The sequence below is a fragment of the Denticeps clupeoides genome, chromosome 5 (genome assembly GCF_900700375.1).
Source record: "Denticeps clupeoides chromosome 5, fDenClu1.1, whole genome shotgun sequence".
NCBI classification, from domain to species: Eukaryota; Metazoa; Chordata; class Actinopteri; order Clupeiformes; family Denticipitidae; genus Denticeps; species Denticeps clupeoides.
In genome coordinates this window covers 29,890,101-29,907,530 of record NC_041711.1, presented here as the reverse complement: position 1 = coordinate 29,907,530, position 17,430 = coordinate 29,890,101, and the positions used below count along the sequence as shown (strand labels likewise).

The 17,430-nt window shown below is 42.1% G+C and overlaps 2 protein-coding genes across 4 annotated transcripts; both read right to left on the bottom strand.

The window, feature by feature from the left end:
• Window positions 1-2,949: 2,949 nt before the first annotated feature.
• On the bottom strand, window positions 2,950-8,234 carry gnrhr3 (gonadotropin releasing hormone receptor 3). Of its 2 annotated transcripts, none has more exons than XM_028979381.1 (4): window positions 7,900-8,234; window positions 5,406-6,082; window positions 3,984-4,185; window positions 2,950-3,879 (listed from the first exon to the last, which is right to left on the bottom strand). In XM_028979381.1, the coding sequence occupies exons 2-4, from the start codon at window positions 5,931-5,933 to the stop codon at window positions 3,482-3,484; spliced, it is 1,128 nt and encodes a 375-aa protein (XP_028835214.1). In that variant the 5' UTR covers window positions 5,934-6,082; window positions 7,900-8,234; the 3' UTR covers window positions 2,950-3,481. The 2 variants fall into 2 exon arrangements, with proteins under 2 accessions (XP_028835214.1, XP_028835215.1); XM_028979382.1 differs by having other exon boundaries at window positions 5,406-5,941.
• Window positions 8,235-8,384: 150 nt separating this feature from the next.
• ttc24 (tetratricopeptide repeat domain 24) lies at window positions 8,385-16,788 on the bottom strand. Of its 2 annotated transcripts, none has more exons than XM_028980844.1 (14): window positions 16,502-16,788; window positions 15,461-15,712; window positions 15,030-15,323; window positions 14,630-14,831; window positions 14,130-14,336; window positions 13,117-13,245; window positions 11,326-11,447; window positions 11,166-11,243; window positions 10,930-10,988; window positions 10,757-10,842; window positions 10,544-10,643; window positions 9,569-9,636; window positions 9,252-9,288; window positions 8,385-9,170 (listed from the first exon to the last, which is right to left on the bottom strand). In XM_028980844.1, the coding sequence occupies exons 2-14, from the start codon at window positions 15,668-15,670 to the stop codon at window positions 9,065-9,067; spliced, it is 1,698 nt and encodes a 565-aa protein (XP_028836677.1). In that variant the 5' UTR covers window positions 15,671-15,712; window positions 16,502-16,788; the 3' UTR covers window positions 8,385-9,064. The 2 variants fall into 2 exon arrangements, with proteins under 2 accessions (XP_028836677.1, XP_028836678.1); XM_028980845.1 differs by having other exon boundaries at window positions 10,544-10,640.
• Between the last annotated feature and the right edge of the window lie 642 nt (window positions 16,789-17,430).

The following is a 17,430-nucleotide window of genomic DNA, read 5'->3' as shown; positions in this document are numbered from 1 at the left end:
CGCTTTTCACCTGATTCATACATTTTTAATTCCTGTGCCATATTTCACAGAACATACATGACACTATGTAGCATCTAGTTGGTAACAAAGGGAATGCCTTTTAAAAGGAGAGTGACATTTAAAACTTTGCTGGTAGATAAGTCATAGAAAATAAGCAGTTCAATCATAAAATTTCGAAATCATTATGCAATGAATTCAATAGAGCCCCCTTAATGGCTTTTTGTGCTACATGGATGTCAGATCCTCATCTTCTGACCTTGGCTTCTTCCTCATTCCACTTTCATGTATTATTCAAGGAGTCTATAAATACATTTTTCTTTTTGCTCTGCATAACTGATATAGTAACTGATATAAACCTGAGCACTCAGCTTCTCAATTCTCAATTGTCTATGGCTTTTGTTGACCAAAATGTAGATTTTGTGATCTGCAACATTTCTGCCTGTCAGTTGAAATTATCATTTTTACCCATAGTTTTTATTACTGCACACTCTGTGTGTCAGACAGACAATGACAATGACAATGTTAACCTTCCAATGAAAACAAAAAAAAACCTGTTATATATGATTATGGATCCACAAAAAGAAGCCCTTTAGTCATTGCAAACATCATTACTGACAAGCTGAGGGTAGAGCTGAGAAGTGTGCTGACAGCAGTGAATGATCAGTGTTTTCAGATATTTGAGGATATCATGTCACCACCAAAATAAGAGAAGAAACAACACCCGCCAAAGTGAGAGTTGTCATTTCCCTTCGGCTGCTCCCATTACGAGGGGCACCATGGCGGCTCAACCGGTCTGTTATGGATGCTGGGGACAGAACAAAACCCATCCCTTTCTTTTCAGTTTCAACTGAACTGTCACGTTATGTCTGAATTGGGGAAAAGCAAAGCAATGAATACAGCACAGATGGTGGCATTTATTGACCTGGACAGCTTCATTTTAAATTATGACTGCAACGAAGTCAACAGCAATTCTAAACCTTTATAAAAACAGTACAACTGTCATAATTAATATGTCAATCATTGTCATGTTACATGGCAAAATAAATAGACACTAGTAGCGGAAAACATTGTAACATGCAACATGTTTTGGGTTCATGACAATTTATTGCAATTAATCACTTTTAATTTATTGCAAAAACTACAATTGTTTTTGTTTTAATTGATTGGCAGACTTCGAAAGTATTTAATATAATATGTCTTTATAATATAATTTTTTGCTGGCATGAATAACTGCACCCTGCGACCTTGGCCTTTCGTATAGGACAATGCAATAAAGACCACGCTGTCTGGGCACTGAAAGAGATGGGTGAGAGAGGGGTGGCCTGTTCTTGGAAATCAGAAGTCTACAACTGCGGCACAATTGTGAGATTTTTTTAAATCAAACTGGATCCAGATCTTTATCTGAAATTACCTTTTCATTTTTTAATGAAGGCCAAATAAAGGCCAGTCTTGTTGCTCTTTGTGCCAGAACCTGAGCTCATGATGCCTTTTCATAAATGCTGTTAATAAAGTTTGGCAGGAAAACATGTTTCTGTTGCTTAGATACCATTGCTTGTGAGCTTGTGGCTCCCAGTCACATTTTGGTCCCATGCTGCTCTATCTCAGCATGTACCTAATGTCTCCTGATCTGAAGTGGTCCTTATTGAACCAGCATAGGCAACTTACATATTAAAATGAAATAATCTGATGAAGGTGCATGTCCCAGAACACTCTGAATTAGTGTCATCGTAAAGCAGAAATTCAATTAATGTTTTGCAGTGGTGTGCAAAACACGGATGTAAGGCAGATGGACAAGCTGTCTGTCTCAGTGAGCACATCACAGAGCAGCCAGGCCGAGCCCTTCCCTCAGCCCACTGCAATGGGTCCAATCCTCCCTCAGTCCACCTCCACAGCCTTCTGCTTCACTGCAAACCTGCAATCTGCAATAAGTCGTGCAGGTGGAATTACAAAAGAAATTCACATGGACACAGATCTGTCCCTCTGAAGTTCAGTCCTCAGGCAGTATATGCAGTTTATTCAGCTTATTACCTAAACCAATTTACTTAAACTCTTCAAATTTATATAGATAAAAAAAACGGTAAAAATCTGCAAGATTCTAAAGAAACTAAATGAGGACAGTTCATTGTGAACTGGCTGGACTGGAGATGTTGCCATGGAATCTGGCTATACAGAGAGGGGCACACAGTCTGGAGCAAACCTGGTAAGGTGTCTGCAAGATCTGTCTGCAAGATCTACCAGGACATCCTCACTTCTTGCTACACATATTAATACAGCTATTTTCTAGTCAGGAGCCACGTGCATGAGAATATTAGTGTTTATTCAGAACTATGATGAAGAAAGCAGAACGTTACTGCTTTGATTTTCCATTTAGACCACCACATTGTGCACAATAAATGTCACTCCTGCTTTTCTTTCATGGATGCTGCTTTGTATCTGTACAGTCACAATGAATGAAGTCCTTTAACACGAATGCATCTAATGCCAGGTGGAGCTGTCTTTTTATAATAATCTTAGATTGTTGTTTGCCCTCATTTAGAGCAAAAATAAAGTCTGACTTTGATACTTTTCGGGGGTTAAAGAGATAAGGACGGTACCTTGTCCCTTTCAACTGTGGTGACAGGCCATTACAGTGACCTTCTGCTGATAAAAAACTCTGTTTGTGTGTTTGCGTCCCAGTTGAATCCATCCATCCTGCATCACTGTCGCACAGGACATATTTTCCCCTACCTGTGGATTCACTGGCTTTTGTTGCCTGTCCTGTCTTCCACAGTGAGGGGGTTCATCCTGCTTCTGGACTGGGAAAGGAAGAAACCAACCAAGAAAAAGAAACTTCACGAAACAATCACACACAGTGTTTTATGGGCAGTCACCTGGGTGTTCAGCAGAAATCATAACTAATACGCTATTTCCGTTAATCAAACAGAAATCATTGAGTATTCTAACAACACATTGTGACAAATGTATTTAATATTTAAACTTAGGTCTCCTATTTGAGCCACTTTCCTGACCAAACACCTTCACACCTTCAACAGGATGACTCAAGAGAAACATCAAGACTAACAAAGTTATTAGCAGCTATCAGATGTGAGAAAAGACAATTGCAGCATATTAACATTTGGCAAATTTGGTTTCATTAGATATCGAGAATCTCCGGACCAAATAAATGATAAGATGACTAGTAAACGTCTCAGTAAGCGTCTGCGTTTGATTTTCCAGCACGACAGTCAGATCATCAAAAACAACATCAAAACGAAGCAAACTGGAGAACGACTGAACGTACGGCGACAACCCCTCGTAGTGTCTTTGGTGTGACAATAACTACACACAGTGTTTCTCCCGCACACGGTGGCTGTTCTGCATGTGTGTAGCACATAGTGAGATGCAGACTGAAAACACTACAGATTGCCACATAATTGTGACATGGACATTATTAACTTTGAGAATACACACAGATAATTGTTCATCTTGTCACATCAGAAGTCTACTCCTCTGGGCCCTTTACACTGGGAGCATCAGACTCCTGCTCTCCGCTGTGGCGGCCATGTCGGGTGGAGAGGTGGTCCAGTGAGCGGGGGGAGGAGTTCTGAGGCCTACAACACCAGCAGCGCTTCAGATCATCTCGAAATGATGGTGTGTAGAGACCATAAATGACTGGGTCACAGCAAGTGTTCAGGTTGCCGAAGACAAAAAGGATGTGGTGGATGTACTCTGGGGTCACCTTGAGCATCTCTGGTTGGAACCAGTACCAGATGCCCAGCAGATAGTAGGGTGTCCAGCAGACAACAAAAGACATGACGATGATGATGGTCATCTTAAGAGTCTTCAGGCGAGCCTTTGGGATCATGTCTGTACCACTGCGCCTCAGGCATGACTCTCCAGCTGGAAAGAAGCAACAACCATGAAGCAGACTCTGATTCTACTCGACCGGCATTGACAGGCAATTAACACAATAAATGAGTTTTCCATCATTTACTGGAGCCGACCTTTGTTTTTGTGGGCCTGGCGGTTGATCTCGATGAGAATACGGGTGTAGCAGCAGCTCATCACCAGCAGGGGTATGACATACAACGTGACAAAGTGGAACATGTTGTAGACCGTCTCCTGCCACCGCTTCTGGAAACTTCCATGGGTCGCACACTGAGTGAAGTCAACTCTCTCTGCCTTGATGGCCCGGAATATGAACAGCTGAGGAGAGAATGAAATTAACTAAGCAAACATTCCAAGCAAATATATGGCAAGCGTTACTCACAAAAATTATCCAACATTTAAATGATAAGTTGCAAAATTGAGAATGTAAACGAAATTAATCAAACAGTAAAAATCTTTTTTTTTTTTAATTGGACAGGTAGGTGACTACAGAACCTGTACTTTCTTCATCTTTGGCATTATGCCACGGTGCATTTAACACATTCCCGCAGCTTTTCTTCTGTTGTATCGTCCCCATTTGTTCATCACTAAATGTTAATTTGTGTCACTAATACACCCACCAGGTATGGACACAAAACTCCCAGCAGCTCTGACGCCTCTTTCACACCAGATGAGGTTCATTTGTTTTGGCAGATTCATAAATTGATTTTGCGGGGTGGACGCATCATTGGATACTTTCTGAATTGAAAGTACAAATGTACAGGCTGCACAATTATTTTGCTCACACAGGTTTTTTAATGAAAAACTATTAAATGAACAAGGCTCAGCTCATTTTTATATTGATCCAACTTCTACCTAATCTGCTGGGATCCTCCTTCCTTTTCAATCTTCAACTTGACGTTCCTTGAAGCCCCCTTCCCCCACGTCATTCCCATTATAGATCTTTGTAATGAACAGGGCAGTTGGGTTCAACGAGACAGCTTTACCAAAAAAAGAGCTTAACAAATGCCACAGATGACACAGCGAGTGTCTGCTATTGGTGATGGGGAATAATGAGGTAGAGTAATGCATAGCGAGGTATTTTAAGAATGGACGAGGGAGCAGGGTGACCTTCTCAAACCCTGTTCGGTGCACACTTTCTGCTCTGACCCAGCGGGGCCATCTGACCTTAGAGATTCCTGCATTTTTTCATCATTCGTGAGGCGTTCGTGCTAGTCGGAACTCATAATGAAAGGGTTGCGGGTTCAAATCAAGGTTCAGTCCTCACACACTGCTCCCCAGTCGCCTCTCGTGGCTGCCAACTGCTCACAAAATGGTGATGGATTAAATGCAGAGGACAAATTTGTTTTGTCGTGTGCTGTACTGGCTGTGTATCACAATGACAAAACAATCACTATTATTCATGTGTCACCAGCAGGAGACCAGTCACACTGTGAGATTCACTCAGAAAAGGCTAATTGTTTTTTCATCATTAAGCCAACTGTCCTTGGAAATGTAGTTATTTCCTTTAGATTTAGAGCAATCCAGACTGCACCCACCTGTGGAGATGCCAGCAGCAGGCTCAGCATCCATGCCAGCAGCAGCATCCTCTTGTTGCGATGGTTGGCGTTGAGCGAATTGAGGGGGTGCAGGATGGCGTGGTGTCGGTCAAGACTGATCACCACCATGATGAAGGCTGAAGCCTGCATGGCAAACAGCTTGAGGAAGCAGAGCAGCTTGCACATGGTGTCGCCCGCGTACCACTGCACTGTCACGTTCCACACCATGTCCAGAGGCATGACGATGAACGTCATCATCAGATCGGCCGCTGCCAGGCTCACGATGAGGGGTCGGAGGTGGGAGGCCAGCCGTCGGCCCTTACCATGCAAAATGCTGATCAGCAGCGCCAGGTTGCTGAAGGCGGCAAACAGGAAGAGCACCAGGGTGGCCCCGACCCGGAACTGCGCAGCTCGAGTGAAGGTGGGTGCTTCCCAGTCCGTGTCTTCCGGTGCCAAGGAAGTGTTTGTGACATAGTTTACCAAACCCTCCTGAGGTGAAGGGTGAGCAGGTGGGTAGTTCCCGGACATCTGCGTCACTTATCCAGTGGTACAACGGGGATGAGATAACAATGAAAAGAAATTACAATAAAATAATCCCAGCAGCTTCACTCAGTCATGTCTGTCCTTGTGGACATAATAATTGCCAAGGCTGTAAAAAGTTAATGTCAGTGGGATACCTAGGAAAAGTACAGTATACAAAAAAAAAGTATATTAATATACAAAAAAAAGTATAAAATACACAAAAAAAGTTTTTTTTTATCTGCCATTAAGTATATTTTAATAATCCTTAGTAAAATGTTTTTTATTAAAGTTTAAAATTTAATTCATTTAAAAGTGGCATATGTTATGTGTATTAAAGTATGGACTATATTGGATCAAAAGAACAAAAAGTTAATACGCTAAATGTTCTTTTACATTTTCAACAAGATTGTCGGAATTTTATCAGACCATACAATCTTTCAGTGAAATGCTGAATGCACAGAATGTACCAGGCCTGTTTGAGATTATCCACAGAATCAGTCATTGCTTCTGCTGGGAACATATAACATTGGATCAGATTCGGTTAATCACATAATACTAGAAAGAATGCAACAGTGTTCGGAAAGGTGTTTTTTCAGGGGCAACAGAGTAGTGAAAGCATGAAGGCTCCAGCAAAGTGTATGTGAGCGAAATCTACATTAAAGCAATCCAGGTTGTTAAAAAGCAGATGTGCTGCACTTAAAGCCAACTATGATGTCAGTGTCAAGTGGTAAACAAACAAAAACAGCTCATTTTGCAGAATTGTGAGCACCACAGAGGAACAGTCAGACATTCATCCATGCACTAAAAGCTAAATTGTGAAATACTAAAAGCAAGTTGTTGAAATATTTTTGGAAATCCTAACAAATCCGTATAGAAATTATTAAGACTTGATGGCAGCAACAAAACATACTTTTATTACAGTGACCTGATCACACTTTACAAAACTTGGTTTTGTAAATTATAAATCACACAGCATCCAAATGAAACTCTACCTCAGTGTCTGTCTTTTGTAGCGTGTTTCTTTTCATGACCTTAATATAAAAATGAATACAATACTGCTTTTAAGGAACCAAAAACAGTAAGTAGATTCCATAATGAATAAACCATCCATTGAACCACATTAAAACATGCTCTACAGATATCTTTTAGCATGTAATAAATCATGATTATGTGTAAGAAATTCATTATCTTTTTATAAGAACACTGCTGAGAATGTGGTACATTTGGTTTGAAATATTTCTCTTGTTAATTTCATCATACATCCTTTAGTGCACATTAATTGGAAAAAAAGTTGCCTTCTGGCCTCCTGAACTCTTGTCTGTCAGCTCTGTGTAAAGGCTCATCTGTACTGTATGTACACCTCCAGTGTTGGCCCTGGAGATAAGGTGTGACATTGCTTTCAGTGGAACAAAACCAGCCACAATCTCCCCTCTTTCCGCCATTCTGGGCTGTTATTCAGCAGCAGGTGATAACTGGCATCACATCGAAACTTCTAGCACAATCACTCACGAAAAGGAGATTTTAAACAGGAAACACCAGGTTAACACACTGGGCTTTTTTTCTTGCTATGCTCAGTGGATGATTGAAATGTGGAACTTAAAAACGAGTCTACAGAAATATGGTCACATAATCACTATGGCTCATTTCCAGCCCATCTTTCACACCCTTACAACCATCATCATCAATCACATATACAGTAGGAGCATGTTGGAAGCTTTTAAAATCTCCAGAAAGAGGAGCTCAGAGAACCCAGAGGAATTATTTCCAATTTGCTGACCAAACATTTTGAAAGAGCCAATTTGTTTTAATGGGTGAATGTCCACATACACCGGTGGCCACGACAACACACACCAGAAAATGTACCCGTGCACTGATATCTCTATATTGCTCATTAATTATTATTACTTGATGAGTTATGCCGCTGCAATTGTTAATTTCATAAAACAGTGCACACAGAAAAGTGGATTCTTACCACGTGCGGATGGGAATGGACTCAGGACCGAACACAACGCCGGGCTTTTTCCATCAAAGACGCATTCCACGGGATTAAACTACACATTTCCAGCACGACCCAGCTGCCGTGCGGCGCAGTATTTCCTCACCCCCCTGGTCCCCCCCAGCGATCCCCGAATTCCCGTCGCCTTGCTGCTCGGTGGAAAGGTTCCGATCCTGGCGGGATCTGTCGGATCGGGCAGGAAAGGTTCCGATCCTGGCGGGATCTGTCGGATCGGGCAGGAAAGGTTCCGATCCTGGCGGGATCTGTCGGATCGGGCAGGAAAGGTTCCGATCCTGGTGGGATCTGTCGGATCGGGCAGGAGCTCCCGCTTTTTGGGCTCCTCTGCGGCACTGCGGGAGGGGCGCGGAGTGGAGCTGTCCGCTCCCGGGGTGCTGAAGCGCCCACAGACTCGTCACTTGTTCAGCACAGTTGCGACTAGATTGAATTAGACTGTAAATAACTGCCATTAGGGAAGCACATTTATTTAAATCTTATGTTTATTGTAACATCTTCATCGTCAGCATCGTCACATTCAAGTAAAAATAAACGTTCTGGTTTACGAATAAAAAAAAACGTGCACATATGTACCCATACTGTACACCAGTGAACAGATGCTCATGGGTTCTTCTGGTTTATTCAGAACTGAGCATGGCAAAGTGTAATTAAAACGCTGACCTAGCTCAGGGGGGGTTACATTTCGATTAGCATAATTATGAAACTGCTAAAGGTCTGCCTCGGGAAAAAAGAAGCATAACCATTAGTTTAAAAATACAAAAGCATAAGATCTGTCGAGATAACACTTGAATAAATACATTACATTAAAATACTGGGCCAAAAAAATTTAAATAAATAAGTATTACAATTCTGAAATAAAACAGACATAAGGATCCCTTTCAAGACACTTAAAATGGATTCAGATGTAAATGCAGAACATATACAGCACAATTTTCATTTAAATTAAAGCAAACCAGTAATACAGGAACATTCTATACTGATCAATTACATAATACAGAGGTTCGGCTGCATATACCCGTATATGCACAGAGAACACAGAGGTCTTCAGAATTAACCAGCAAGTTACATCATGTTCACAGTAGTCTCCAAGTTCCATTCAAGTGTTTTAATGTAGCGACGGACAGAGTTACATAACCGTGCACAACCTCGACCTCAGCTTCATCAGCACGGGAGCAGCTCCCTCGTGCCTGCTGTGGTTAGTCACATTAGACATCCCAGGCTGGGCAGGCTCACTAGAACATAAGAAACAGATAAATAATCGAATCGATCATAACAGCCAAATTCCTATATTTGCGCCAGAGAACTCCCCTCACCCGTTTACTTCAGTTGTCCTTTCTTTGACAGTTTCACCTAAATGACGGGGAAATAAAAATTATGTTAGGGAATTAAAACATTAAACCTTATTCCATCATCATAATGTACTAATAAGTACTAATCCATTTTGTGGTTACATATTATGTGAAATAACTCCCATCAGCAAATGTTAAACAGTGCTCTAAAAATGGTAACTGTATGTGAGCCGCATAATTCTGAATGCTGAGCTCAGCTACTCTTATTTTAATCATTCCAGTAGATACACCAAAGTAAAAATGTCAATCTGAACCAAACGAAAACCACTTGTGCAGCTTACCTTGGTGACAGTTTTCAGTAGGTGAAGGGTCATGTTCGTCAGGCTGTTCACTGATTTCATGCAACTCCCTGTAACAAAAAGAGTTTGCAGTTCATTCTCTGTTTATTAGCATGTAGTCTTTGTGGCAGCCTCGCATTTGCAAATATGAATGAAACCATGCTGTTTATGTTTGATATAATTGATATCCTCAGCTTTCAGAGCTCATACAAATGTTTTCAGTGTCTGGCTTACCAGAGAGTCCAGAGGGAGGGGGAATCCTGCACACAGTGCAGCACTGCAGCGGTGTGAGAACGCAGTCTGACAGGCCAAGGTCATTACCTTGTTCATTAATATTTGATCTGTTGAGTCGGGTTCAATTTGTACTCTATTATATTCAGTGCAGATTCCCTGAATGCTCACACATTAGAATAATTCTCACATGTTCAGTGTGAAGACTAAACAAAGAAAGGAAACACCAAATTGTGTGTTGCTTTTTAGACAGCATGCCATGTTTCTTTGTGCTCATAGAGCTTTACCATGCACACACGCTATTTACATACAAAAACGCAACCAATCAAATTCTACTAAGAGGTGCCTTTGTTAATAATATGCAAAAAAAGCTAATAAATAAACATTTGTGGAAGGTGGTTACATTCATGTGGCATATGGGTCCTTGTAAAGCTTACCAGTTCAACACAGCACAGATGGAAAGATCATGAAGCTGGTTAAAAATATGAACTCTGATAATCGTTTGAAGTTATTGTGAATATTGACCAGCCTGTAATGCTGGACAGAGACCTGTACCATGCATTTAGTAGTCAGTTGGAATTCAAAAAGAGGGTTTAATGTCAATTTTCAGTTTTAATTAGCAGATTACTCATATTTGATCTTAATGGTCTGTTCTGCCAATATTTAACAGAAAAGTCAGATCCTTATTATAGCGAGAAAACAAAAATCGGTGTGTGAGAGTGAGAGAGACACACAAATCCTCCTTGCCTGTCTGTGTGTTGTCCTCTGGGATGTGAATGTGGAGTCATCATTTCACTTTGACGTTTCTGTTCACCATCTGCCCCTGAGCTTGATCCCTCTCCTCCTGCTGACAGAGCGTGTCATCACTCATCAAGTCTTCTGAACCATTAACATGATTCAGCCTTTTTTTCATATTTTAACCTGATTCATACTTGTTTTTTTTCACTGCAGAATACTCACCCTGGGAATCATTATCTACCATCTCTCCTTTCACATGCTCTTTCCTGACTTGGTGAGCTTGAAGGAGCTCGGCTCTGTCTGTAATTCTGCCGTGAAATGTGAAGACATTAACCACCACTGCATACAGTTCAGTAATCAGAGTAAACCTATGACGAAAAATATGCTGAAAGTACCGTAGTGTTTGTCTGTGGACTCTGATGTTCCGATTGGATCTCCTTGAAACAGGACCTCTCTGTGAAGTGAGTGAATTCTGTCATTTACTAATGCCTCAAGATCCATGAGCTGGAACCTATGCCCATAATTTTCTTTCACGTTTAATAATGATGTATTAAATACATCCATGTCAACAATAATACAAGTCGATTTGACTCTCTAAGCTCTCCATGAGTCATCTTAAAAACGATGATACCTGATTGAGGGAAAGCCTGTGCTGCAGGGCTTCACTCAGTTTATTCACTAGCTGCTCTTGGGCTGAGCTTTGTGAATCCTGCAGTTCAAACAGATAGTCTTACACAGAAATATATTTTTTCTTTAAGGATGAATGTAATGTCAATTAGTAATATTCTCACCTTACACTTGGACAGTACGCTGAGAGCCTGTTTGTAGTAAACTATGGCTTTCTCTGGGTCCCGCAGCTGCATTCGTATTGTTCCCAAACCCTCGCATGCTTGCCACTGGCCCATAAAGTCTTCTAAAGAAAGAGAAGCCACAGACACGGTGTAAAGACAAGGATATAGTGGACATTTTTACATTATATTTACATTTAGGGCATTTGGCAGACACCCTTATCCAGAGCGACTTCCAACATGCTTCCATGTTACAACTGATGAACTGATCAGTTCTGGTTCACTAGGACCCCCAACTATGAATACAATTTTTTTATTTATTGCAGTTTCTATACATAAATCAGATAATAAGAAGGTTACAAGTTAATCTAAATATTCTCTAAAGAGGAAGGTCTTGAGCTGCCATTTGAAAATACTCAGTGACTGAGCTGTTCTGACCTCGAGGGGAAGTTCATTCCACCACCGAGGGGCCAAGACAGAGAAGAGTCTAGATGAACGTCTTCCTTTTACCTTCAGAGATGGAGGGACCAGGCGAGCAGCACTGGAGGCTCGGAGTAAACGAGGTGCAGTGCGAGGTGTAATAAGGGCTGTGAGGTACTACACCATGTTTGGCTTTGTAGGCCAGCATCAGTATATTGAATCTGTTGAAGTAACGTAGCAGTGGGGTGGGAGAATTTGGGTAGGTTGAAGATCAGTGATATTAGTTGTGGAGGTGGTCAGAGATGTGAAGTGGAGTGGAAGAAAGGTCGGAAGTTGGAGAAGGACGACTGAAGACCAGGTCCAGGACATTCCCTAATTTGTGTATGGGAGAGATGTTGCTATTGGTCAATGAAAAAGAGTGGAGAAGGGGAAGAAGGCAGGATGATTGGAGTTTGGCTAGTGGACGGTTCAAGTTACCGAGGAGAGTTAGGAGAGTTAAGGAGAAAATGCTGAGCAGAGTGTCCAATTCATCAATAAAGGTCCCAAGTGACCCTGGAGGGTGATATTTGACAATGAGAAGGATGTTCTCATTGAGAAGAAACTGAGACTGCATGGAATTCAAATGAAGAGATGTTAAGATGTTGGAGAGGTGTGAAGGACCCATTTCGCGATATTAAAAGGCCAGTACGCGATATTAAAAGGCCCTCCCAGTTTTTCTAGGAGAACGTGGGAGAACGTGTAGTGAGAGGAGAGGGCAGCAAGTGTGTTCTGAGGGGATATCCACGTCTCTGTTAGTGCCAGGAAGTCTAGGGAGTGGAGAGTAGTGAGGCCAGAGATAAAGTCAGCTGTTTTAACAGCAGATTGGCAGTTCCAGAGCCCACCTACCACACTTGTTTGCACAGCAGCACAGCACAAAGTGCACACAGTGAAATTTGTCCTCTGCATTTAACCCATCACCCTGAGTGAGCAGTGGGCAGCCATGACAGGTGTTTTGCTCAGTGGCACCATGGCGGATCGGGATTCGAACCGGCAACCTTCTGATTACGGGGCCGCTTCCTTAACCACTAGGCCACCACTGCCCCAGGGTGGGGTAGATGAGGTTGCTGGTAACAGAGCCTCTGCAGCGTGAGAATGTTTTCCTGTAAGAGATAGTTACTGGAATAAGTTTCAGACACATTATTGCTATGAAGAAAAAAGGCAAAGATGGAAAAAAGAGGACGAAGGAAAGATTCAAGGTTTGGATTGATGGCTGTTGCTTTCCGCTATAGACACAGTCTGTAATGGAGTGACCTTCACTAGAAATCCCAGGTGTTACCAAACTGAACTTAAAAATCATATTAGGAACAACATACACACACACACACACACACCTACCTGTGTCTTTAAAGGCTTGCAGTGAATGCAGGTAGTTTTCTCCAGCCTCCTCCAGGTTTTCCAGCTGACTGAGAGCAAACGCTAGATTGCTAAAGCAGCGGCCCTGAGCACGTCTGCTCCCCAAGGAGCCTAGCAGCAGAGCACAATAAAACAGAACAGATTTCCGATTTTTTCACAATAAATTCAAAGTCAAGACGACATGACATTCTGGATAAGGACGTCTGCCAAATGCCACAAATGTAAATGTATGACATCACATGTGTTATCCCAGCCGTCGGTTTTGGATTTTACATCTCCAGCTGTCCTTCATACACCCCTTCATAAAATATTATATATAAAAAACAAAAAACAGCATCTCTGCATGTTGAAATAATCCATGCTGGCTGGGGGTCTGCGGCAAACAGAGGAAATGGGAGAAATGTTTTCCCCACCTTATTGAATCACTTTACGCCTGGCGTTCCCTGCACCATCTACCGCCGCTCCCTCCTTCCTGCGCACATCACCACGCTGAATCCTCGTGATGGACCAGATCGATGGAAGGCGGCACACAACAGATACAGTTCTGTACGAGGCAGGGTTCTGCTGTGCACGCTACTAAGAAGGATCGCTCACACTGAAGTGAAGTGAAGTGATTGTCACATGTGATACACAGCAGCACAGCACACGGTGCACACAATGAAATGTGTCCTCTGCATTTAACCCATCACCCTTGGTGAGCAGTGGGCAGCCATGACAGGCGCCTGGGGAGCAGTGTGTGGGGACGGTGCTTTGCTCAGTGCCACCTCAGTGGATCGGGATTCGAACCTTCTGATTACGGGGCCGCTTCCTTAACCACTAGGCCACCACTGCCCCTGCCACATCTTGTAAAGTTTTGAAGTGTACTTTTAAGACACACTTTGTTATATGCTGAATAAAATGTACATTTGCAGCAATGGGCAGAAGGTCTTATACAGAGTGACTTACAAGAGTGCCTTAAAATTTCCATCACGGAAATCCCTCATTCGGTTACTCACCGTGCAGGGCGGCTGCTTCCCTGTGAAAGTCCAAGGCCTGCTCATACTGGCTCAGCGTGTTATGGACGGCACCCAGGTTCTGAAGCACCACGGCCAGCCGGCGAGGTTTGGAGCAGGCTAGGGGCAGGGCCTGTTCATAACACTCAGCAGCCTCTGGGAAAAGTTTCAGCTGAGAAAAGCTCAAGCCAAGGTCTGTGTACAGTTTACCTGTGAGCGAAGAACGATGTTCTTCAACATTCACACCATTAACCATTTGAATGTGGTGACAAATGTTGATATGCAACACCATAGGTCAATTCTCAGATATGTATGGGCTGTTGTTGAGAGAACGGGGGATGTCATCAATTTCAAAATAATTACAGAACACAGGATAAATGGTCATAGATATACATAATCGCGTTTCGCCCATTTGTGGCACAGCAAAGCACAACTAAGAGCTAAAATATTTTCACCTCAATCCAAAGTATTAGAATTTTTCAAGTAAAGAAATAGTCTCTTACAAAGTGTGTTTTGATCTTTGATGTTAACGCTCAGTTCCAGACATTCAGTGAACACGGTGATTATGTCATCAGCAGTGAAACTCCCGCTCTGAAGCATGTGGCTCCCTGCCTCCTTTAGGGCCATCGCAGCACTGTCAAGTCTGCCTGCAACCCTGTAGCTTTCTCCTGCCCTTTGGAAGTTCTGAGCTGCTTGTGTCCAATCCTGTGAGAACAAACCAGTACACATCTGTGTGGAAAATACACAAGCTTGCAATATTTACTTCAAAGCAAACAATAGTTGCATACATAATGTATAATGCTGCATTTAAAGCCCCCTTTTATGCTCTTTGTGTATTTATGTTATGTTGTGAATTACGGACTAATATTTCATTAAAGAAACATACATGAACCTAAAGATTACTTTTGCACGGAGGCTGCAGCGAGCCAGCTTCATACAGGTGTCCCCCTCACTGCAACCATCACCCTGGGAGCGGTAAAGCCGAGCCGCCTGAAGGTAGTGTCCCGCTGCCTGGGCCTGGTCCTCCAAGGCCTCGTGCGCCACGCCGAGGTTAAACTGAAGGTCTGCAACCCGTTCCCCTCTCTCACCAGGCTGAGCTTTCTTCAGAAAATCAAGGCCCTTCTGGGGCTTACCAGCTTCTACGTAGGCAGCACCAAGGTTAAATGCACATGCTCTCTGTACTCGGATCTCCTCAATCTGAGAAATATATGAAGTTCAACAAAATGAACTCTTATTAGTCATTTCTAATAAACTGAGCATTTTAACTAGATTCTTATTCATTGTTATTCACAAATCAGCCTTGATGACATTCACGTATCTTCACATAGCTGTACCTCTGCAGCAGCTTTGAAGGCTTTCTTGAAGCAGTGAAGGGCCTCACCACTGTCCCCTTGCTGTAAAGCACTGTGACCAGATGATGTGAACCATTCGATATCTACCAGAACCTTTGATTTGTTCGCATTTCCCCCTTTACTTCGGCTGCCATTGTCACTCTTCTTTTTCCTCTTGTGGCCCTCAAGGGGTGGCAAGCCATCTGATGCCATAGAGAACACGTCACACAAGCTCTACATGAGAGCATGGCTGTACTGCAAAAGACAATACGGAACTGGGTTTACCTTATACTGACATGATCTTTCTTCTCCAATTGTCCAATTTTAAAACTGTGGAAATCTCCATAAAAATGACTATATTACTTCTAAATTAATAAACCAACTGCTATTTAAAGTAAAACTAAATGTATTTAACGTTTTTTAAAGGAGAAAAACTGATTAATATATACTGTATTTTTCCTGCTTTCTCTATGTAAATTCACCACAACTGATAAAGACTGTAATTTAAAATCCAACTCATAATATAATGATTGATGACAATAATAAAAAAATAGTTTTGTTTTTATAATTTTGAGGTAAATTAAAGGTAGATTTTGAGTAAAGGTTAATTTTTCATTTCTTTGACATTTAAGGCCAAGTTTTTTTACTTTTATTAAAAAAGATCATTCAAAATGCATAGATAATGCAGAAGCAGTCCCTCACTTTTACACAAGTCTTCCATGAATTATGAAAATTCAGGTCAGCATCCATGCACATGGGGCTGCTGCTGCCTTACGTGTGCAATTTCATTCAGAACGATCTATATAAAAGTGTAAAAAAATAATATGCTGATGTCCATTGGACAAAACAAACATAGTAGTGATGCAAGTGGGACAGCATTTAAGCATTATAGTGATGCAGAAGGACAGTAAAGCAACATTTTATCATAAGTTGATTAAAGAAACACGAATACAGTAAAGTTAGCTGATTGCACGAAGCACCTGGAAAGCTAACATGCGACCCGCAGCCGACTTTGGGTAAAAAGGCCTGAGATCCCAAACTTACAAGCTCTACGCGGAGCGTGCGGAGTCCATGAGGAAATCCATGCTCACCAAAGCCGGCGAATTACTACTCACTTCAAAGCGGCCACCAAACGCACGACAAGCCCATGTTTTATAGGGCAGAGATGCCGCGCTGCTGCGCTCAGTTTACCCTGGTTACTACGGCAACGTGAACTCCAGACGGGTGTGGCGGCGTCACATCCACACCGGAACAACTTCTCCACGTTCAAGTTGAACAAAAAAAACAGAAACATCATCATCATTGTTATCACTACGAGTACTAATTTTTTTTTTTTTACATATAAATAAAGTTAAATAATCGTTGTGTTATCAGAAAGTTAAGTTGCGAGTAGGGTTTCTCCACATTTCGTGCAGACAGAGGACGCATACTAAGTGGTGCAGAAGAGCTGGTAAATCATGACTTAATCCATGGTCTCAACGGAGAATTATGACCTACACGATCGATTCATGACCGATAAAGGACTTTACATAAAAACTGAAGGTGCATAACCGTGAAACTAGTTAACCTAGTAACAACGTGAACCATAAGTAAAGGCACAAAAAGTGTTTGCTTCTTTGTGGGTCTGTTTAAACGTTCGCCGAAAAACTTTACAACAAAACATCATGATGCGAGAGAGAAGGGCCTTGCGGGAGCCGCCATTGACGTCGCCATACCGACGAGCTCCGTTGGCCCGCCTCCGCTTCTGATTGGTTCAGATGTCTGACCAAAACAAAAAGTTGGATGATGCTGTACGCGTCACAACTCGGAAACACGGGACAAACCCGTCATGTATTGGTTGAAAACGGGACGGTCACGTATTTTAACTGACGAGAGGCAGCCCTGGTTATGATATGGCCATGATAAAAAAAACAACAGTTCCAATGAATAAACCCCCGCTACACTATCCAGAATAAAAACTAAATCTTATCATT